The 23,005-nt window shown below is 44.3% G+C and overlaps 1 protein-coding gene across 2 annotated transcripts; it reads left to right on the top strand.

Annotated features, from left to right (window-relative positions):
• The first annotated feature begins 425 nt into the window (after nucleotides 1-425).
• On the top strand, nucleotides 426-22,212 carry LOC139655132 (kinesin-like protein KIF3C). Of its 2 annotated transcripts, none has more exons than XM_071532446.1 (8): nucleotides 426-2,382; nucleotides 14,674-14,775; nucleotides 14,966-15,088; nucleotides 16,871-16,989; nucleotides 17,439-17,555; nucleotides 17,871-17,979; nucleotides 18,110-18,261; nucleotides 19,460-22,212. In XM_071532446.1, exons 1-8 carry the CDS (start codon nucleotides 979-981, stop codon nucleotides 19,545-19,547), a joined length of 2,214 nt encoding a protein of 737 aa, XP_071388547.1. In that variant the 5' UTR covers nucleotides 426-978; the 3' UTR covers nucleotides 19,548-22,212. The 2 variants fall into 2 exon arrangements, with proteins under 2 accessions (XP_071388547.1, XP_071388548.1); XM_071532447.1 differs by having other exon boundaries at nucleotides 17,439-17,559; nucleotides 17,875-17,979.
• The last annotated feature ends 793 nt before the right edge of the window (nucleotides 22,213-23,005 follow it).

Here is a 23,005-nt window from a genome sequence, read left to right as displayed (position 1 = left end):
TAAATGCAGACAAAACTTCCTATTTTTTCTCCCTCTGTAATTAGGACTGAATGATCCATATTAGATCAACTGGGAGCATCTACAATGTAATGTGTTTTTTTTTTTTTTTTTTTATAAATGTTTCTAGGCATATGCTAGAGTATAAATTTGGCAGCTGGGCAAAGAGCTGTGGGTCCAGTTGGCGAGTGGGTGGCAGCCTCGGACTACTGTCAACTCAACGCTGAGACGAAAACTCCATTTCCCATGGTGCCTTGTTCCACTCCGCAGTGAGGTGGGGTGTGGTGGTTGAATGAGGCTGTGTGTGCGTGTGTGCGTCCGTGTGTGTATGTGTGTGTGTGTGTGTGTGTGTGTGTGTGTGTGTGTGTGTGTATTGCCTATAGGAGGGAGCTCTATCTCAGAGCCCGAGCGCCGCCGCAAATCCACTTCGGAGCATCCGTGAGCCGCGGACACGGAGATGCGGACAGCGGTCTGTAGCGGATCTATAGGGCGTGTATGAACTGGACGATATGTATGTGATATGTGAATTGTGCGTCTCTATCGTCGGTAGTGTGAGATTTCATTTTTCGCCGAATGAATCTGGATGTGTAACGGGGGCTGCAATGGAGCGTCGACCTAACGCGTGAGAGCTTGTGACCGTCTATTTATTTGTAACCCTATTATAGACAGTAAGCCAAGGCAATTATCTATTACGGATTTGTTACATCTCATCCGTTGTATTGGTAAATGTTAGAATCTATGTCATTAGACACTGTAGCCGTTTCCTTTTATGATATGGTGAAGAAGCCTTAATGAATTTGTTATTAACAATTCAGGATCCAATGGTTACACAATTCACTGACAGACAGATAGGGGGCCATTTAGGCTAATTACAGACATTATCAAGGTTACCAGCCTATTTTGTTAGTGGGAATACACATTTTCCAATTATTGTAACCCTAACCCCTAACTGTAACCTACAGTGACAAATAGAACCCAGTCATGTCCAAAAATAAGAGTAGTGAGTCGGTGAAGGTGGTCGTTCGATGCCGCCCTTTGAACCGTAAAGAGGAGTCTAATGGGCCAGTAGGGGGCATACTACAGATGGACCTGCGGCTCGGGCAAGTGGTCCTCCGGAACCCCCGCGCGCCACCTAGCGAACCCCAGAAGACCTTCACGTTTGACGCCGTCTACGACGCCAATTCCAAACAGCGAGACCTGTACGACGAGAGCGTACGGCCGCTGATAGATTCGGTCCTCGCGGGCTTCAACGGCACCATATTCGCGTACGGGCAGACCGGCACGGGGAAGACCTACACCATGCAGGGGGCCTGGATGGACCCGGAGAAACGGGGCGTGATCCCCAACGCCTTCGACCACATCTTCACGCACATTTCCCGCTCCCAGTCCGACAAGCAGTACCTGGTGCGGGCCTCCTACCTGGAGATCTACCGGGAGGAGGTCCGGGATCTGCTGGATCCCAACCACGCCAACGCCAGGGCCCTGGACCTCAGGGAGAGCCCCGAGACCGGGGTGTACGTGCGCGACCTGACGTCGTGCGTGTGCAAGAGCGTCAAGGAGATCGAGGAGGTGATGAACGTGGGGAACCAGGCGAGGGCGGTCGGGGCGACGGACATGAACGAACATTCGTCCCGATCCCACGCCCTGTTCCTGATCACGGTGGAGTGCAGCCAGCCCGGGCCGGACGGACGGAAACACATCCGGGTCGGCCGCCTCAACCTGGTGGACCTGGCCGGCAGCGAGCGGCAGGCCAAGACGGGCGTCCGCGGAGAGCGCCTGAAAGAGGCCGCCAAGATCAACCTGTCCCTGTCGGCGCTGGGCAACGTGATCTCGGCCCTGGCGGACGGGCGCAGCGGCCACGTGCCGTACCGGGACTCCAAGCTGACCCGGCTGCTGCAGGACTCGCTGGGCGGCAACGCCAGGACTGTCATGGTGGCCACGCTAGGCCCCGCCCCCCAGCACTACGACGAGACCCTCACCACCCTCCGCTACGCCAACCGGGCCAAGAACATCCAGAACCAGCCCAGAGTCAACGAGGACCCCAAGGACGCCCTGCTCCGCGAGTTCCAGAGGGAGATCGCGCGCCTCAGGGCCCAGCTCAACCACAGGCAGGGCAGGAGCAAACACAAGAAGGAGGACGGGGACGGCGAGGGCTGGGAGCGGGACGGGGACGAAGACACGGAGGGCGACGAGGAGGTGGAGAAGGAGGCGCAGGAGTACGTGAAGCAGGAGGAGCAGAGGTTGGAGAGGGAGAAGGAGGCCATCAGGGAAGACCAGTTCATGTTGGCCGAGGAGAAGCAGAGGCTTCTGGGAGAGAAGGAGAGGATGATGGGGGATCTGAGGAAGGAGCAAGAAGCCACAGAGCAGCTGACCGCCAAGTACAAGGTGAGGGTGAGGGCCTGTAAGTCCAGTCTGTAGCTTTGTAGTGGGTTGTTTTTGCATGTGTCATGACTTTCTGCTTTATCAAACGCAGAAAGTCTGTTCTTCTGTCTTGTATTCATATTTTAAATTAAAATCCATATTACACTGTAGGTCATCCAGCACAAAGACCAACTTTAGCTCCCTGTTGCAAATGTGTGAACCAGACCCCTACTGTCTGTCTCTCTCTCTCTCTCTCTCTCTCTCTCTCTCTCTCTCTCTCTCTCTCTCTCTCTCTCTCACACACACACATACACACACACACACACATACACACACACAGGAGTCCACATAATCTAGGGAGTTAGATTAAGGACATGCGGTCTATGAGATAATCATGTGTGATAATCTGTTGAGCTGCTAGTAAGGAACATTATAAACAGTAAACCTGGCTGCTTCATACCTAATTACAACTGTGTGTGTGTGTGTGTGTGTGTGTGTTTGTACATGTCAAGGATGCAGCCATACCAATACTGATCCAATGTGTTACTTTACATGACAAAATGATTGAGACACATTCCTTTTTTCTCTATCAGAGAGATCTGACATCCTTCCTACATGTGTGAAAAAAACAGAAAATCATGTGCTTTGCTTTGATTTCTGACATATATGAATTCTGGTATCAGACATTAGTGACAAAGAACACCTTATGTTAGACTGGCAGCAGCCTGATATCCAGTACCAGTGTATTATGCATATTTCCTATCACAAGTAAGTGCCTGGTGTCCTTTACCCAAAGTCTGGTTGGGTGTCTTTTTATGTTTAGGCAGGAACTGAGGCCATTGTTGCTTCAAATGTCAGTTCTCTTTCCCTTTGCCCTATGCACACACACACACACACACACAAACTGGCACACACACACACACACACACACACACACAGCTGGCCTCAGAGACTGAGTCAGAGCTGCATTAATTACTTGCTCTGATTCATGCCCATATCCAGTCAATAAGTCACCCGTGCAGAATGACTGAGAGACTGCGGTCTATCCTACTGTAGCTACAGCCTGGACCGTCTAACATGAGACACCGGATCAGCTTACTGAGCCGCAGCCCTGCTACCTGCTAGCAGCCCTAGGACCTCATGTGAGGTCCTAGGGCTCCAAGACATGAGAGGAGGAAAAAGGTGTTTTCAATGGGGAGTGTGTAGGCGAATGTGTCAGTTTTATAGGAACAGTAGTGAGTCAAGTTGAGGGTCTATACTTACAGGAAAAACCCCCCTTTGCATCCTCTTACACTGTTATGTATCATCAATCTGTGATGTTCCAATGCATTCCAGGAGTTATTTTGTGATGTAATTTACTTTTTTGGTGAACCCACTTTCCCTCAACCTGCCTCATCTACTACATGATTTCCTACATTTCCCAGAATGCCTTTCGACAACCCCCAGAGAAGGGGCATGAACTTGTTCAATTCAGCTGTGGGTTATACTGCGGAATAGTGATACTCGCTAATATTTTTCTAAACAGTGTTTTAGGCGGAACTTTGCCTTTTAATATCTGTAGTAGGTGACTGGTGTGCAGGATTCATTTGGATTGTCCATTTTTGTATATTTACCAGCATCTTTTTTACTCTCAGTTTACCAGATGGAATAAATGTACATAGCAGCACACACTCAAAAAAAAAAAAAAGACATATCCCACAAATACGGAAAAATAATGACAGAGTGCTTACATTGCACTTGTGTGTTCCCCAGTACATTTTTAAGGGCAGTGTAAGCACTCTCTAGTTTTTGCCTCATCTGTAGGATGTGCTACCTTTTCTGTTTGAGTGAAGGTATGAGGTCTGGGGAAGTCCCAGGAGACGGAGCTAATGTATATTCTGTGCCTTGCAGAAACCCGTTTTCTCCAAAATGTCAATGTTTGAGGAAAAACTGGTTGGATTTCGCCCTTGATTTCTTAACATTTTACAATGCGTAATCAATGGTTAGGTCTGGATTTGAGGTCGTAAAGCTTTTTCTAGCCTATATGTGGGGGACAAAGTCAGCTTGCCACATCAGAGTTAAAAAATGGGAGAAACTGGAGATATGAGGTTTCTGACACTTGAGACCTTTTATATGCATTTCGGTGTGAGGTATCTCGCATTTTTTTCTTGTCACGTCTTTCTCCGAAACCCTGCGGGGCTAATGCTGCTTTATGCTAAACCATATCAAACCCTCTCTGATCAGACACCACCGTTCAGAGGGTCTTTCACACTGTGTTTGATGCTGACTGGGTGGCTGGGCGCCTAATGCTGTGTGATGTCAGCACAACGAATCAGCAAACCTCCCTCTCCTCTCCTCCGTCCCCCCGAGGAGGACGAGAAGGAAGATGATTATGATTGAGAAGTATTTCCTGCCTTTGATGCGTTGGTCTTTTGCTGCTGGTCTAGAGGGAAACCTGCCTACCCTCAAAAATGACGGTATTTGTTTGGAAAGATAGTCCAAGCAAATATTTCCTGTCTGACATGTGACATGTCTTCAGCGCATACAGACACAATGAATCGCAAACTAGTTATGTCAGAATGGCAAAGAAAGCCATTCTCGTCAGCAGAACTCAATATATAAAGAGAAGAAGTTGTCACACAGTGCAAAATTTATTAACCACTAACACCTGTTTCCAAGAACAGCACTGAAATACATTGACAAAACACAGCTTTTAGAGGTATTTTGTTTGTTATTTAACCTTTTTTTAACGTAGATAATCGTAAGTTCCCATAGTTCCTACTACATCATTGCTGTGATCATACAGTGTCTTCAGCCTGGTCTAAAAGACCCCAACCCAGCTTCTCTCTGATTGGCTCAGACTGAAATTAGCCCACCAATCACATCCCGTGGCCTGCGGGCTGCACTTTCCTCTCTGCTGTGGCAGCCAATGAGAGAGAGGTTGCTAGGCAGAGACACCAGACTGAGACTAGGGGCTCTGGCTGGAAATGAGCTAGCAGAAATAACCAATTACACATAATATCAGAGTCCCTGCCACCCTCTCTTCCTCCTTCTCTCCCTCGCTCTCTCTCTCTCTTTCTCTCTCTCTCACACACACACAAACACGCCACATGCAAGTAGGTCAGGAACCAGCCTCTTCAAGCTGTGTTGGGTCAGCTGGTACCTCTGCAGGGAGCTGTTAGCTAACTGGCCTCCAAGGTAGAGCGCTCCATCTGTGGATTGTGGCTGGTGTTGGTGCAACTGTTGTTTAGCCGTTGTTGTGTTGCGTTGTCTCTGCTGCTGTAGGTGCCACTAGCTTATTTTCACATGAGCAAATGGAACGAGGGAGCGTCCCTTTGGCTCCAGAGGCCAGTTGGTTCACAACAAGCACCCGAAACATCGCATGTTGGAATGTTACGTGGCTTTTCGTAGCGCGTCGCCTTCGTGCTTTCTTGTCACTTTGCTCTGGATAGTGTCAGAAAGCTGAAACAGTTTCACAGAGAGGTAGGGCTAAGCAGGAAAAACAGGCCAGTCGGGTACATGCTTGTCCTCCACATATTCTTGGTTAACCAAATCGAAATGTTAGATTCGTATTATAGCTAGCCTGTCATGACCTGCCAAGATATTACCTGCGTTGACGTATTTGGGTGTGCACGCTGTCAACAGATTGTAAAATGGTAAGAATTGATGGCTTTGAAATGCCAACAACTTTAAGAGGCAACTGAGGCAACGCTAACCAGTCAGCTGTAGGCTACAATGCAACTAACTGGTTATATTATCATCTTCACCATTAAAAAAAAGCTGAATTCTAAAAGAGATAGTTCCCGTCAACACTTCTGATTGGCTGAGATGCACTCAAAACCATCGTAAAATACCTGATAAACTCACACCTGTGACTGCACAACAGTTCATTTAAATATGAATGATATATAATAATTTTTTACATACACCTTTGTAAGCGGGTGGAGTTTTCCTTTAATGTCACTGAATAATGGGGATGGACATTTTTAGTTTATTTTTCTGTTATCTCTAAGATACTGTCATCCTGTCACACAAGAAATTATTTATTCATGCTTTACCTAGTTTATGCACTTCATTTTTTTTCAATTAAAAGAACATGATTTGAACTGTCATCCTTTTTGTACTGCATGGGAAAGATCAAATATAAAACTCTGAGTACTTTTTAAATGAGCTATGTTTTACTACTCAAGTAGATTTTTACACCAGTAATTCTACTTCCACTTAAGCAAAATGTCAGCAAAGTAACAGTGCTTCAATTGGAGTAGGATATTTTGGCACTCTATCCACCCCAGGTTTAGGCACTCAGCGTCACATCATGCCTAACAACGCCTCTTAGCGGTTCTAAAATCACCGTAACCCTCAGCCTCAAGTGGCTCATTGCTTGAACACGCTCAAGCTAACCTTTTAATAGTGCCTATAATGTGTGTTGTGCTGTTACGAAACAGTCAGGTATCAGTGGAGCAGCTGTTGAGAGCCTCGTGCTGAACAGCAGCTTCTCAGAAGGAGGCTGCTGAGTCCGTCCCCACAGCGGACTATTCTTAGATCCCCTTTTCTGGGTCAGAACTACTACAGTATCTGTCTCCCTCTTTCTGTCTCCCTCCCTTCCTTTCTGTCTCTCTGTCTGTCCCAGGCTTAAAGTGTGTTATTTGAACTCTAGACCTTAAAAGGTCCTGAATATGGTTAGATAAAGAGCGTACCCACTTTAGATAGAGAGTGTACCCACTTTCCCTCAACCTGAATCGTTTACTTCTCCTTCAGTTAGTGATTTCCTACATTGCCCAGAATGCCTTTCGACAACCCCCCAGAGAACAGCACAGCATTCAGCTGTGGGTTTTATGTGTAGGTGGAGAAATCAATAGCGATAGCATAGTACGTTTTTCCGGTCGAGAAGAAGTGAGAGTGGAGAGAGGACAATGCTCTGATGTACTGTGCTCAGTTGTTTAAATGATAAAAACACTGTAGAAGATGTAAGTTGTATTTCACACACTACCAACAACAAAGATGCAAGCTGTGGCTGCATTGCATTCTGGTCTATTGAGGCAACTGTCAGTGGAGAAATTAGTGTCTCTGCCTCTTCTACGATGGATTTCTCCCTGTATGATTGTTGAACGTCTCTTGGTGCAAAACGGTGAGTCTAGAAAGAAGCCCTTGCTCTTTGATTCTGAGGGACTGACACCAGAACATTTACTCTTAAAGGGGAGAGGAAGCATTTGATAATATGACTCTGGTTCATTTGCATTTTACCTCAGACAAGAGAGGACACTGCATTCAGTTTCTCCTCCTCCGTACAGCTGGTCTGATCACTGCAATTTTTCTAACAGGCTCACAGCATACGCTATTGGGTTTCTGACTTGGTTTGTGAGTCTTTTGATTCATCAAAACGTTCAAAATCCTTAGTACCAACACCTAACTAGCCTGTACTCCACTACTGTACTCAGGCTTCCTAGTTAACAACCAACCCCGTGACGTAAGCGCTGACAAAAACAAAGATGGCGGCGCGCTAGGCTACAAATATAGCACAAAGGCATTTTCAAAAATAGATTTTCTCAACAATGGCTTACTTTTAAAATGTTATTTTTATTGTAGTACATCTTAGTAATACCCAAAACTCTATGTAGGTGTCAATTTCGTTGTTTCATCTCCCCTTTAATGTTGTAGATAGCTGAAGACAAATTAGTGCCACAATCGAATTTTTTTTTTTCTTCTTAAGTTGGCTAACGACATGAGCTAATGTCATTAGCTAGGCTAGCTAAATGACTGGTAGTAGCTGACTTTGTGTTTTGCTAGCAATAGCAAAAGCAGCTTGCAGTACTTCTGGCTGTGCAGGATTCTCAGAATCAAGGCAGACCGGTGCGCCTCGTGTTTTAAAGCCTACAAAGTGAGTCTTGTCTGATCAAGGCCTTGAAGTATTTTAGGGTGGATTGTCCCTTTAAGTAGGGGTGCTGTGTGTTCCCCATTCTCTTGGTTCTGTTTGTAAGTAGCCTAAAGTTAAGAGCTAACTGTCCAGGAAATGGAGGAAGGCAACTTGCCCAGCAGCAGGGATGATGATTGAATCCTTCAGATGAAAAAACAAGTTTGTTATTGAGCAGCCGATGTATTTACATCAAATCATTTATTTTGTGTGAATGTTCACATAACCAGAAAGTACACACTCTCAACTGACTAGTCTATAGGTTGCTGTCTGTTATAGTTGTTGACAGTTTACACTGCCTCATAATGTTGCCTGTGTATTAAGGCCTTATAGAAGGCTTATTCTGCATCCTGCCAGCTGGATTGCAGCCAATCAGAATGCACGGTCAACAACAATACCCATTGCCTCATGGGAAATATCGGCAGCATAACACGCACACGCACACACACACACACACACACACACACAAATACATGTACGTGCACACACATTTGAACTTTCCAAAGTAGCCTATACGCATGCATGCAAGCACGCACACTGTAACTTTACACACACACACAAACACACACACACACACACAGCCTTGTGGGTAGAATCGCTTTGTTTCCTGTTTATGTAGCTGCCTTCCTGTCCAATTAGAGGAGGGAAAATCCTGAGTAGGGACAAGAGGTTTGTGTGTGTGTGTGTGCGTGCGTGTGCGTGTGTGTGTGTGTGTGTAAGTGGGTTGATGAACAGAAAGAGCTCATCACTGCTCTCCATCTTTCAGCACGGAAGGCTGCACCACTGAAATATTGATGAATCAACTCTGTGTGTGTCCATGTGTGTGCGTATGTGTGTGCATGTGTGTGTGTGTCGAGGCCCGTATGTGTGTGCACATGAATTGAGCATCCAGTCTTGGGATCAGAGAAGGCAGAGACATTTATTATAGAATACACACTTCTCTCTCTCCCATACAAAGAGGCAGAGAGAGGAGAGAGAGAGAAATGTCTGCATTTAAAACTAACATTACCAGATCAAATATATTCATGTCACTCAAGGCGAGGAAACAGGTGAAAATGGCAATTTTGGCCATTTGGTGCCGAGATATTATTATATTTTGCTTGTATAACTGCTGTAGTTTCATAAAATATACAGAACAATCATCAAAAACCACTATAAATAGTTGATTTATACATTTTTATACCAGCTGTGCCAAGTACTCTAAGTACAAAATTAACTATTTTAAAATTTTAAAATTAATTATTTTCCCTCTATGCAAAACTTCTTTTTCCAGTTCAACTTACAGGGGCTTTTTTCATATCTTTTGTCATTTCTATTTCATGAGGTATTGTATATGAAAAAATATCAGTACAAAGTGGCAGGTGTATAGACTGTGGGTCGACATTTAAAGAAAGAAAACCCTCTTTGCAATTAGAGCGTCTTTGCTGAAAACAGTGTGTAGCTTTTTCTTTCTTTACATGGCAAAAACATCAACAAATATGAATTTTTTTTTTTTTCCATAAATGAAGTATTTTGTAAAAGATTCATCAAAAAAAAAAAAAACATTTTTACAAATCCCTATTCTATTCGGTAATTCCTGAGAAAGAAGCAGGAAAAGACACTGCGAATGAATGCGCCGAGGGAAAATAGTATTCCAACGACATGCAAATCTGTGTGCATTTTTATGAGCTCATTTGAATATTTCAGTAACAACATAAATGTGTTTGTATTTGTGTCCATACTCAAGATCTAAAATTTCATTCTGCTGGGATGAAAGGATTTCCCCCCCCCCCTCTTCTTCTGTGGTGCCTGGCCTTCAAGTTGTGCTGACTGCATGTTACTGTGTGGTAGAGGGAGGACAGATGACTGAGAGTGAGTGAAGGGTAATGAGGTTTAGGCTTTAGGTTGGTGTTCCTTAAGTGGTTGATGGGGATCTCTCTCTCTCTCTCTCTCTCTCTCTCTCTCTCTCTCCCCCCTGTTCAATATCTTTCTCTCTCCTTGTCTCTTTCACTTTATTTCCCCCTATCTCCCTCTCTCTCTATGTGTGTCTCTTCCTAGCAAGCGTTCTGTCTCTCTCTCCGTTGCACACACACACACACACGCACACACACGAGATCTGTTGTCGTCACATTGTATTTATAGCGTGGCTGCTCCCAGCAGGCCCAGCCGCGCTGTGATTGGCTGGCTGACGCCGACGAGCCAGCTCAATATGCAGCGCTTCCCGTTCCGTTCGCCTTCCTATCGGGAAATGCCAGAAGAAGTCACACACACACGGTTATACGTAGACACACACACACCCACACAGATTGTACATACATAGATACATGCTCACACACACACACACACACATAAAAACTGTTACGCACATACAGATGCATCACTGTTTTCATGCATTTAGCTGTCGAAATGTGTAAATACAATTAAAATTCATCATCTGGCCTAATTGCTCAGAACGTCTCCCCCCAAAAATAACAGTTACAATTGCAAATACAGCACAAATATCCATGTATCACGACATAAATATCCGATTAAGAGCTGTTCTTCACTGCAACACCTACTGGAACTGATCCTGGATCGGGCCCAGGAGCGAATCTGGCTCTCCGAACCAAAATGACTCCCGCTTATCAACAAGAAATCTGCAGGAAAAACAGTGAGATACTTGTACTCTCACACACACACACACACACACACACACACACACTGAAGCATACAAAGGATGCTTTATAGACCAATCAAAAGAGAAAGAGAGAGGCAGCCTGGACAATAGTTGGAGCTGGGAGGTAATGAGCTGTAGATAGAGAGAGACGTACTTTAGCTCTCTTCTGACCTTTGGAGATCATCAGCTTTCTGGTTTACATCTGTCTGTGTGTGTGTGTGTGTGTGTGTGTGTGTGTGTGTGTGTGTGTGTGTGTTCGCATGAGCGCCTCTGACTGAAACCTGGATCTGCAAAGCAAGCCCGAAAATAGAAATAGTGACATGACCGATACGTCAGTCGTCTGTCGTTCGGAGGAAGGTCGTCTGGATTGCCACTGAGTCATCCCTCTCCATCCTCCCCCTCTTCCTCCTCTCCTGTCTTCCCTTCATCTTCACCTCTGGTACACCAGCTAAGATGGAAACCGATGCTGTGTATATAGATAGCAGGCTTCTCTTCTTCTCTCGCGTCCCAAGCAACTCAATTTCACATCAAAAAGGGGATCACAATACACCAGGACAGCGTTACAAAGCATAAATTTGATTGCTGTTGTTGTCCTACAGGGATCCAGTATACATTACCCTGCACTGCACTGCCCCCATAATCCATTTTGTATTGCCACAAGTCAGGAGCAAATACAATAGAGTCTAACCTAACAAAGTTAGTCCTGTCATGTACTGTATATAGCATGGCTGCTGAAACAGGCGACTGGCCACAGATGATGAAACTGGAATTGAATTGATGTTGAATTCTCCATAGAGGATAAGCAATATCATTATTCAGTTTTAACCCTACAGTTTAAAACGTAAAATTTAAACATTGCATGTATTATGGAGGCTCACAGGACGTTTCAGTTTTGCTCAAACATGACTAATTGATTCTGAAAGATAGCTGAAACTCTTTTTTTTTTGTAAATGTGTGTTGTACTGTTTTCAACACTTTTACTATTACAGTTTATGATTTTTGTAATGTTGAGGCCTTCAATATGTCACGTTACCTTTAAAATAATTCCTTTTTCATTCACCAGACACTTCTGGTAACAAAGTTTCTGTATTGGCATTTAAAGATAACTGAAAAACAGCTTGTTAGCATTGTTAGCTACAGCTAGCCATAAGCGAGCCCATTAGCATGCAGCTTGCAGCTAGCAGCACCCATTGGTTTCAACAAGGAATGTATGCTAACAATGCTAGCAAGCTGGTTTTAGGGTAACGGAGGGACACATACAGTATATATTGCCATCTTGTATCTCCAAAATTCACAAGAAAAACAGCCTTGTTTTTAGCTGGTATGCATTTGTGAGTTCAGCTAACTGGGTTTTGAAAGGGTTTTGTAAGCCCAAGGGACTCATAGAGTGCCTGCTGGAGAAAAACAGAAATATAGTACAATATAGTATAACTGACTAGTAGACTGACCATTCATTGCCTGTATTGTAAAATCTACACATAAGGAGTTAGTGGTCTATATAACCAGGGTACGAGGGGTATGAGATATATGAGAGAGAGAGAGAGAGAGAGAGAGACAGAGAGGGGGGGGGGGGGGGAGAAAATCCCTCACATGAATCAGCCCTTTAATGAAGCTGAAAGAATATGACAAAACACAAAGAGCAGCAAACCAGGCAGTCACACACACACACACACACACACACACGCATAGTACACTAGCCACAGAACACAAAGACAGCTCAAAACAAAGAGGCTTTCTGTAAAGACCTGCTGTAGACGCATCCTCTCTGAAGGACATCACTGTACACTGTGTGTGTGTGTGTGTTTTTGTGTTCTGTCACATAATCGAGTGGACTGTATGGTGTGCTAAAATTATAAAAGAATGGACACACACATGTTTTACACACACATGCGCATGCACATACATACACATAGACACACATTGGCTCCGTTTCTATGTAGAGTCCCGAGATTGGAATGTGGCCTATACAAAATGGTTGTGGCCCCTACCCTTCTTTGGGCCTCTTTTCTCTTTTCCCTCCTCTTTCTTTCTTTCTCTTCCTTACTTTTTTCCCCATCTCTCTCTCTCTCTCTCTCTGTCTCCTCTTCTCTCTCTCTCTTCCTGTTTCTCTTGATTCATTTTAAACTTCTACCCTTAGGACAGGGATCAGTCAGGGACAGATAAAGACAGAGCAGTGTGTGTGTGTGTGTGTGTGTGTGTAATGCACCTCCAAGACAGATTGCATCACCGCGACCCTCAGCCTTTAATCTCCACAGTAACCAGAGATGCTGTAACCAGAGGCGTGGAATGATAATGACTCTCCATCGCTCATTCATACACTTAAAGCACCTTTTGCAAAACCTGCACCTTACATTTTGATTGTTAACTGTACAAATAACATCAGGGCTCCTATGACTACACAAACGTTTGGTAAATATGTGCCATAATCAACTTATAGTTGTCCAACCAGTACATTTATACAAGTTTCACCTTTGTGTGTGCTGTATTTAGTGTGGTAGAGTACATATACTAAATCCTTTGAGATGATGCTAAGCTAGCTCGTACAGGGGGCTTTCAGGTGATGTAACACACCTTCTGGCGGCCATGTTGGAAGTCCACAGTTAAAGGGCAACAATAGCTGAGGACAGCCGATCACATTTCTAAACTTGTGACTCAGTATCAAACAGACGTGGTTAGTTTCTGTACAGTTTTTGGCACAGAACTATCTAAGTTTAGCTAATGTTAGCTTGTTAGTTAGCTAGCTATTAGCAGTCCTCGCAGTCAAGTAAAACTGCGAAAAGTCACATTTTTGTTCAGGTTAATTGGGCTGACTCTTCTCAAGATAGGCCTACGAACCTGAGAGCTAAAGACAAGACAGTTTACTGTGTCATGCAAAGTAACCTAAATGTGGAAACAAATCTACCTTATCAGACTATCCACCTTTAGCTAGCAGCATTGTTTCAACTTTTAGCTCTTTTTCAGGTATCTCACTTTTTCTAGCCTAGTTGTTATTATTGTAATTATTTGTGTGCTTCCAATTCTCCAATCAGTCCTTCAAAATGGCACCGGTGGTGGCAAAGCCTGTATTGTCAGCTAAACATAGAGCATACATACAAGCAATACATCATAGTGAATTAAATAGTAATTGAACATATTTTCCAAAAGGTTGTGTATTCTTTTAAGATACTAAGACATTATTCTTCCAGCAGAAATGGTACGAACATGGATGATTTTCTAGTCAGGAAGTTATGATGGACATATGTTTACAGTCCTATACCCCACTGACAAGAAGGTGCAATGTTGTGTCTTTTCTTTCTGCGAGTGTTACATGGTATGATGTAACTTGTGGCCTAGTTTTTGATCCAGGTCATAACCTCAGTCGTTGTATTTCTCATACTCCCAATGCCACATCTGAAGCGCTGCCTAGTTTTAGCAGAGCTCAGCTTGTTGTGGCATGGTGACATCATTGCGATGCTAAGCTGGCCATGTCCAGCTCCATCTGCCTCGTCAGCACAATGTCTGCACTGACTGCTGCAGTCCAGCCAAACACTGCGCTTAACTGTTACATGTCCAAATGAACTCTGTATTCTGTCATGCATGCATTCTTTATCAGTTGATTTTACCGCTTCATTTGTATGTCCAGCTAATACCAAGAACAATATCCCAACCTAAGACATTGTTTTGTTATTGCATCATGATGTCATTACGTTGTCACACAAAATTTGAATGATGAGCTCCCCATTAATCATGTTCCCCTGTTGGTTAGCATGATATGAACTCTATCCTAAATATTACTGTGTGGTTTTCCAAGGCAATGGAGAGCAAGCTGCTGGTCGGTGGGAAGAACATCATGGATCACACCAATGAGCAGCAGAAGATGCTGGAGATCAAACGGCAGGAGATCGCCGAGCAGGTAAATGTGTGTGTGTGTGTGTGTGTGTGTGTGTGTCTATGTGTGTATGTGTGTGTGTAGGTATTCAAGCAGTTGCCTCAAAGGGTAGAAGGCTTAGAGAGCACATTTCGTACGCTGCACTGTAATGTTTGGCAGTTAATTGAATTGAACGGAATGGACTGGAATGGAAAGTGTGTGTTCATGCTTTCAGTCGCGTACGGAGAGGGAGATGCAGCAGCAGATGCTGGTCCAGGATGAGGAGACACTGGAGCTGAGGGAGACTTTCACCTCCCTGCAACAGGAGGTGGAGGCTAAGACCAAGAAACTCAAGAAGGTAACACACACACACGCATACATCTTCAAATGCACACGCAGGAATACACACGCACACAACACACGCATATTCCTTTTATTTCTCCTAATGTCAGTGTGTCCCTCTTTACCCCCGTGACCCCTGAACCCCTGAACCCCTGACCCCGACCTGGACCCTAACGACCCCCCTGCCTCGGACACACACTCCGTCCGGACACACACTTAAAAAACCCAGTACCTCAAGGTTTGTCCTGCCGTCCCCCGTCTCTCTTGCTGGACCTAAGACCTCCCTCTTCACGCTGTCCATGCTAACCTTCTCAGTCTGGTTTTTCCCCCCTCCTGCTCCACCTCCTTCAGGATCCTCCCAGTAACTCGCTGTGAAATCCCCCAAAACAACACTCCAAACCCTCCTCCTCCTTGCCCCCAGCTGCCCTGTGGTCCCAACTCTTCTCACTTCCCCACTCGCTGCACTGCCCCCGCCAGCAGGACTAACCCCAAACAATGGATTGTGTGTGCGTGGATGAAGACCTGACTAATGAACCTGTGTTGACCTCTGGTCCCCTAACCCGGCACGTGTGCCACCCTCCCCACTCCCTCTGCATGGTGACCTTGCTCTGAGGAAAGGAAGCGCTTTTCACACTGTGCATTCATCGGACAGGTTTAGCCATTAGGCCGAGGCTAACCCCGCATTCACACTGCGAGTGCCTTGTTTCTCTATCAATGTGATTTCGTTTCATGAACAATACTTCCGCCTAGCGAGTGCAAAATGAATTATATTGATTCCAGCCACCCAGAGCTTCCCAGTTCTCTGCCACGTTTATCTGAAAGACTACAGGAATAAATGTCTCAAAAAACAATGCTTGGAGAGTGGCTTCATCCATTGTTAGGGTTGCTCACAGTGTGAATGCGGGGTAAGAGTCAGCCAAGAGATAATATAGTCCCCTTTATACGCTGCCAAGGTTAGCCCAGGGTTAAGATCTCAAATTCTGTTGTTAACCCTGCCAAGTTGCAGCTAACCTAGTCCCAATAACCTAAAAATGTCTAAAAAAAAAAGTCGGAATGCGACTCATTCAAAACCTTGTAGGAACTTTTGACCACATACCGTGCAGCAAGAAGTGTCAAAAACTGGTTCTGATGCAATGGCTGCCTCCTTGAGTATACAAAACAGACAGATATGAAAAATAATCATGGATTTTGATGTTAAAGTCCACTTTGTATGTCTCACTTCTAGCAATGCAGACCAAATTTCAAGCTAAAGGTGATGTAAGGACCAAAAAAAACCAAAGAAACCCAAGAAGTAGCTTTTTATGATGTAGCAGTATAGCCTTGTATATTAGTCAAGCTATCCTCCGAGGCTTCAGATTGGCTGTGGTCAAACTCAAGATGCAAGTAAATTCAAATGAATTGCAGCGTCATCGTTCAGGCTAGTGCTACAGCAGACTACAGCAGAAGTCTAGACTAGCTAGACCTGGACTAAAGTCAGGGTTAGACCATTTAAAGAAAATGCTAGTGTGAAGCCCAGTTCAGTCGGTCCTGGGCTAACTCAAAGAATGTGCAGTGTGAAAGCTCGGGAGCGAAGGAGGAAAAGAGGGGGAAGAGGAGGGAGGGCGGGAGGGACGGTTGCCATGTTGCCACGCTCGTATTGGCCGGCCATTTCTCCAGACACCAGTGCCTCCAGTGCTGTTGCTACGGGCAACCAAACTGCAGTCTGGTAGAGACCAGTTCATCAGTGACTGCGCCGGGTGACATCTCTCTCTCTCTCTCTCTCACTCTCTCTCTCTCTCTCTCTCTCTCTCTCTCCTAGCTGTATGCCAAGCTCCAGTGCATTAAAACCGAGATCCAGGATGTGAACGATGAGCATGTGAGGAGCCGACAGGAGCTGGAGCAGACTCAGAACGAGCTCACCAGAGAACTCAAGTTCAAGTGAGTTGAACAAATACTCCCCATGTCCTCAGCAAATACTGCACACGCTTTCATCAGCAAATACTCACATCCATGCTCCAGAGGAATTTCATTATGCTGAACACAGAGATGCTGAAATAATCAACAACAGCTATCAAATGACACTTGCATCCCAAACATAGTACTCCAGTTAATTAAGTCCGACATGCATTCTCACAACTTACTATTTAAGCAGCAAATAACATAGTTGCCTCACAAACTCCCTTATTAGTATATTTTCCTATACATAATATGGCTCACATATGAATATTTCTGTATATTGGCAATGTTGACTGATGCAAAACCTTATTAACACTTGAAACACTGGGGATTTGCAGCATATATGATTTGCATATATTAACAATGTAATATTTTGCTATAAATAAACAACCATAATAAGCGGAGTTTTGATGTGTGTTGTGCGTATGCAGGTATCTGATCATAGAGAACTTCATTCCCCCGGAGGAGAAGAACAAGATCATGAACAGACTGACCTTTGACCCCGAGGAGGACCAGTGGAAGTTCCAGCCTCTCGTCCCTGCTGAAAGGTCAGTGTGGAATGTGGGTTTTGGACCTTCAAATATTCCCATTTGGGCCGTCCTGGCGGGTTAAGGTGCAAACCATGTACTCAAGAATCAGGACTCGTGACCTTTGACCTTTGACCTTTGTGACATGTCTGTCTCCATCTCGTTTCCTGTCACTGTCATCACTGGAGAGAGAGTTAGATCATATTTTGTTAGTAGAATCTTAGATATCTTGGCTGGTGCTTTATGAGGAGGCAGGAGATGCTGGTATTTCCAGTATTGATCTCTTATTGATTTTGTGTTTCTTATTGATTCCCCCTCTTCTCTTCCACTATTCAGTAAGTTCTCCCAGATGAAGAAGAGGCCGGCATCCGCAGTCGGATACAAACGACCCATCAGCCAGTACGCCAGGGTTGCCATAGCGATGGGAGCTCATTCCAGATACAGGGTAGGTGTGTGTGTGTGTGTGTGTGTGGTATTCCAGTATGTCTGCTGAATGTGAGGTTGACCACCACTTACCACGGCTCGCTTTGTGTGTGTGTTTGTGTGCGTATGTGTGTATGTATGGATTTGTATAGGCTGAGAACATCATGTTCCTGGAGCTGGACATGACTCCTCCCACCACCGCCTCGTTGGATCGTTCATCGGAGGCAGAGCTTAACCGAAGCCCCTCGCTGGACAACTCCCCCACCAAGGACAGAGCCAGGCGCGTCCGAAAGTCTCGCTCCTGGTAATCCTGAACCCCTACCTCACCACCATATCAACTGAAACACTTTGAACCTAAACTCTTTGATTTTACTTGATAGGACACACTCACATCATCAGCATAGCAACATATACAGTAGCAGCAACTGTATTTGCCTTAGTTAGAAAACAAGTAAGTATTTATGAGAAACGATTAAAAGCCTGGTCCTCAGTAATGGACGGTGGTGAAGCAGGAGGATTTTAGAATCTGATGCAGTTATTACCAGATGTGACTGGCTAAAAAAGATATATAAAAAATGTTTCTACAATGAAATGAATGCCACAACAGATTAGTCTGTAAAGTTATAAAATTTTAAAAGAAGCTTAAAATACGAAACAGAGAAACAGAGTTCACCTGGTTCCTAATGGAAGATTTGTGCATTTTTGTGTTCTAGCACAGTGGTTCTCAACATGGGGTCTGGGGACCACCAAGGGTCCTTGAGGGGGTTCAAGGGGGTCCCCAGCAAATTGATAAATATTAAACTTCACCATTATTATAATTAAGTTAACACAATTAGAGAATGTAGAAAAATGACTAGTTATCTCTCTGGTCATGGAATTCTGGACAAAAACATATCTAACAATAAAATAGATAGATTTGGTTTGAGAGACAAAATCTATTTACTCCCATGTTCTTTTTAAGATTATATTGAAAGGCTACATGTTTAGGTCTGGACACATATTTAGACAATACCTTGACATTTTTCATTTTAGTTGGTTATTTTTCCTTGTCACATTGTGGGAAAAATGCCCTGCATTTGCCACGTGTGCCTCTTAATTTGAATGAGAAATGCTCCGATTGCTGAAGAAAAATAATCTGCTAATATTCAAAATATCAAGTTATCAATTGATATCATTGCAAATGTATATCGGGGGTCTTGTTAGTTGAAGACTTTATCTTGTGTGTAGGAAACCAGATGCTACTACTCAGCCTGGATCAGACTGGTGTAACTGGTTTAGAGTCGCTGCATCTCTAAACCGGATTGTCCAGGATTAGCCACACCCTCTAATCTGATGGTTTATCTCCAACTGGCTCAACAGCCTGTAATCCCAGTGCTGTTGACTAATCTCATTAACCTGTGTCTAGGTTGTATGTGAAGGCAGAGATTGGGCATTAGCTCCTTTTGGAGGGAAATAATCCATATCTGAGTGTGGTGATTTTTATTTCCTCTTCTTGTTTGCAGGTGCCAGGCCCCGAAAACCATCACCACCTCCTCTTCCAACATGTCCTTGGCAGCGTGTCACACTGCCACGCCCGCCGCCGCGCAGTGAAGCAGCGAAGCTTTAGCGAGCGTTGTTTTTTATTTGTATTTATTCGATTCCTCCTCTTCCTCCTCCTCTCTTCCTCTGCCTCTTTCTGTCGGTGATTAAGGGAAGGCTACTGTAACGGGGGAATGAACTCATGACGGGACAGGAGATGAACTTACGAACCTCAGAGACTCTGTAAAACACTTGATCCGCCTGTTCTTCGGATGGAAAGACTCACCCACCCCCCTCCTCCCCTGCATGTATGAGACCAGGAGCCTCGGGTCATCCTCTTAACATTGGCTGCAGTGCAATACTGCCCAGACTAGACTGCTGTTGTGTGTGTGTGTGTGTGTACAGGGCTGTGTGATTGCCTGTTTGTGTGTGTGTGTGTTTCTAATTGTGATAAATGCGGAACTGAATGGTCACAAACTAGCCGCACGAAACTGCTTGAATCTCCTGTAAGATATCAGTGTACATATTTCCTGTTATTTGGGTTTTTGGGGGCAGGTATGAGCTATTTCCTGGGGACAGGGGGAGAGGATCGGTGTGCTTTGGGTTGAGCGTAGTAGAAACGAATGCTAGAACATGTAATGGGTGCTGTGGTTGTTCAGAAGACACCGGGTACTTTGAACGTCATGGTTCAGACCTGGCTGATGACCTTTGTCACATGTCATCCCCTTTCTCTCTCATCATTCCTTTCTCTCCCCACAGTGAACTATGTAATTTAGCAGAAATGCCTTAACAATAATGTAAAGAATATTGATATAACGAGGCGTGTCGCACCTCCAAAATGTTCTCATACCATGTCCAACCTTAGGAGTCATTTCATTGGGATTTCATGTACTTTATTTATCCCCCAATGTGGAAATGGTCTTTTCTCCCCCTGGTTGAGGTCCTTTGGTTGAGGGAAACTAGCCAAACAATCAATTGCATTTATCAGCAAAAATGCCTTTTTGTGGGAATGATGATTTTACCTTATTCCCACGGCGGCCATTTTGAACAATCAGGGTGGGAATTCTACGTGGAAGATTGGCTTATATAAAACAATCACTACTTTAATACATAAGTGAGTATTTCAGATAACCTAACAGCTATCAAGTTAGCTAGCAGTCTCGGGAACAACTACAGCGACTGCGTGAATTCAGCAGAAGTTAGCTAGCTTACTCGCTAATTAGCAGCTAGCTACTTAGGCTAGATTCTGGTATTAGCTATAGTGGGCCAAATATATTACTAAAATGTGAACCTATCTCTGTAGTATTTACATTCATTTGTTTCTGATACATTTTTCAGCGGGGAATCTGTGAAAATATAAATGAAACAATACATGTTTGCTGTAGATTCCCCACCTCAAGTGTGACGTAAATTCAAAATGTCTGCCGTGGGAATATCCGTTAAACTCGGACATCCACCTACTGCCTATTAAACCTCAGACTGGTGAAAGTGTAAGTGGGCCGTCTGGGGTGTATGGTCTAGTGTCCCGGGGTGCTTTACTTCCTAGGGGTTAAGAGGAGCAGACAGGGGGTGAGGAAGAGGAGCAGACAGGGGGTCAGGCTGACTAATCTATCACTGTATTATTGATGCCAGGGCTCCTGTTGCAGCTGAACCCCCGTCAGGCACTAGAAAAACACAGAGTGCACCAGTCAGCCTGCTAAACTGATTCAGCTACAGCGTACTACTGAAACATTTCAAATTATCCGTGTCCTGCAGACTTCCCAAACCTCACATGTCATCTCACATGGTTTTTTTACCCAGTTTTTACACAGCTATTGACTCATGACAGTGTCCTCTGTGTGTAGAAAATGTTTCATGACCCGAACACCAAACCACATTCATAAAACATGAAGAAATATCAGAAATATTTCTCAATTCCTGAAAAGGTGACTTGATTACTTTCGTTACATGCTAACGTTCATTACATGCATTCATTACATGCTCTGTGTCTATCCTGGGGTCATTTTAAAGGTATACTGACACAGTTAAGGCAGCTTCTTCTCAGCAATACAACAATCATCCTCAGCAAATGCTAAAATCATCTCCCGAGAATATCAACTCAAATGTAATAGTTGGAAGAAAGTGGCAAAACGGCACTTTCAGGGTCTGCCGCTGCTTTGAACAAATGTATGTGTGTTGAATTACTTCGTCTCAGGCACTGACTATTGTACACTGAAGATTGTATATGTTCAATGATGAGTATCTTGGTACATTACTGCCCCGATGTGTTAAATGTGTGAAATATTCTGTGGCTTCATCCAAATTTTCATTTTGGTGCTTTATGGTGGAGGTTAAAAACATGTCAGTATATCTTTAACGAGGTGAAGAACTCAAAGCACTGCAGATGGAAGTGTATTATATTGACATACGGTAGCTATGGAACTGTGTGTTCTGTAAAAAGACACTCAGATCCGTTCAACTCTGTACATTTCTATGGGAACATTTTGTAATATGGCACCGTCCGACAGGCCACAGTTCTGGGTGCTGCGCCTCAGATATAGATATTGAGATATTGATATACACGCAGCGTTTTGAGGCAGTGAAGATGCCAACAATAATGACCAACAATTCTTATTTTAATGATATTTATTCTTTATATCTCATTATGCTATTCACATTGATTTGATTGGTCTAAACTCTAAACTCCTATTGATCATAATGGCTTATAATATCATCCATCTACATTCCCCATGCCTCTTAGGGTTGTAAAATATTGTACAAATGTTGTGGGGGCGGGGGAAGGAAGGAGGAAGAAGAGGGATGCTGATGAAAAGGCGGGGGGGGGGGGGGGAGCTGGATGCCGGGATCCGAGGAGAATCAGGAAGTGTGAAAGGACTGTGCGAGGAGGCGGGTACTGAGCCTGTTTCCATGGTAACGTGCCAGTAAAGGGGTATGGGGAGGGGAGGGGAGGGGAGGGGAGGAGAGGGGGTGGGGGGGGTCTATGTATGTAACATGGCGGGCCAGTCTGGCTGAGCTCATGTCTGGTTGACTACTGAAAAAAAAAAAAAAAAAATCCAATAAAGACACTGTCACAGGCGCCTGCTGGTTTTTCAGTCACGTCAACTGCTCAGAATAATAGCTACAGATTGCATTCAGGTTTATTGTGTGTGTGTGTGTGTGTGTGTGTGTGTGTGTGTGTGTGTTGTAGACAGAGATGGCTAGTACTTCTCATTCTGGGCATGTGCAAAATTGTCCTCAAGACCAATGATGTGAGCGTAAACAAAAAGAAGGGTAAACTATGGAGTCCATTTGGAAATTACCATAAGACAGTTAAGCACTAGTAAAAAATCTATTATAATTCATGAGGTTATTCATTCATGTTTCATAAAGTCATACTAGGCCCCAGTTTCCATATTGTACGTAGTATGACTATATTGTGAAGATCTATATCAATATGAAAAAGTGGGTATAAAAGGTGGGTTAATGAGGCGTCATCACTGCTCAGTCTTCAGTATATGAATGATGTTATAAGAATATTGCCAATGAATCAG

The sequence above is a fragment of the Centroberyx affinis genome, unplaced genomic scaffold (assembly GCF_046629955.1).
Source record: "Centroberyx affinis isolate AG114_WGS23_722 - 3 ecotype Tasmania unplaced genomic scaffold, CSIRO-AGI_Caff_v1 ptg002190l_1, whole genome shotgun sequence".
Classification (NCBI taxonomy): Eukaryota; Metazoa; Chordata; class Actinopteri; order Beryciformes; family Berycidae; genus Centroberyx; species Centroberyx affinis.
The sequence above is the reverse complement of the archived record's forward strand: the minus strand, read 5'-3'. Positions and strand labels throughout refer to the sequence as shown.

Excerpts from the sequence above, each read along its gene's own strand:
- LOC139655132 (XM_071532446.1), top strand. The coding sequence starts at position 979 with ATGTCCAAAAATAAGAGTAGTGAGTCGGTGAAGGTGGTCGTTCGATGC. Across the intron at positions 2,383-14,673 it reads AGCTGACCGCCAAGTACAAG|GCAATGGAGAGCAAGCTGCT; the intron begins GTGAGGGTGAGG and ends TGGTTTTCCAAG. Across the intron at positions 18,262-19,459 it reads GTCCGAAAGTCTCGCTCCTG|GTGCCAGGCCCCGAAAACCA; the intron begins GTAATCCTGAAC and ends TCTTGTTTGCAG.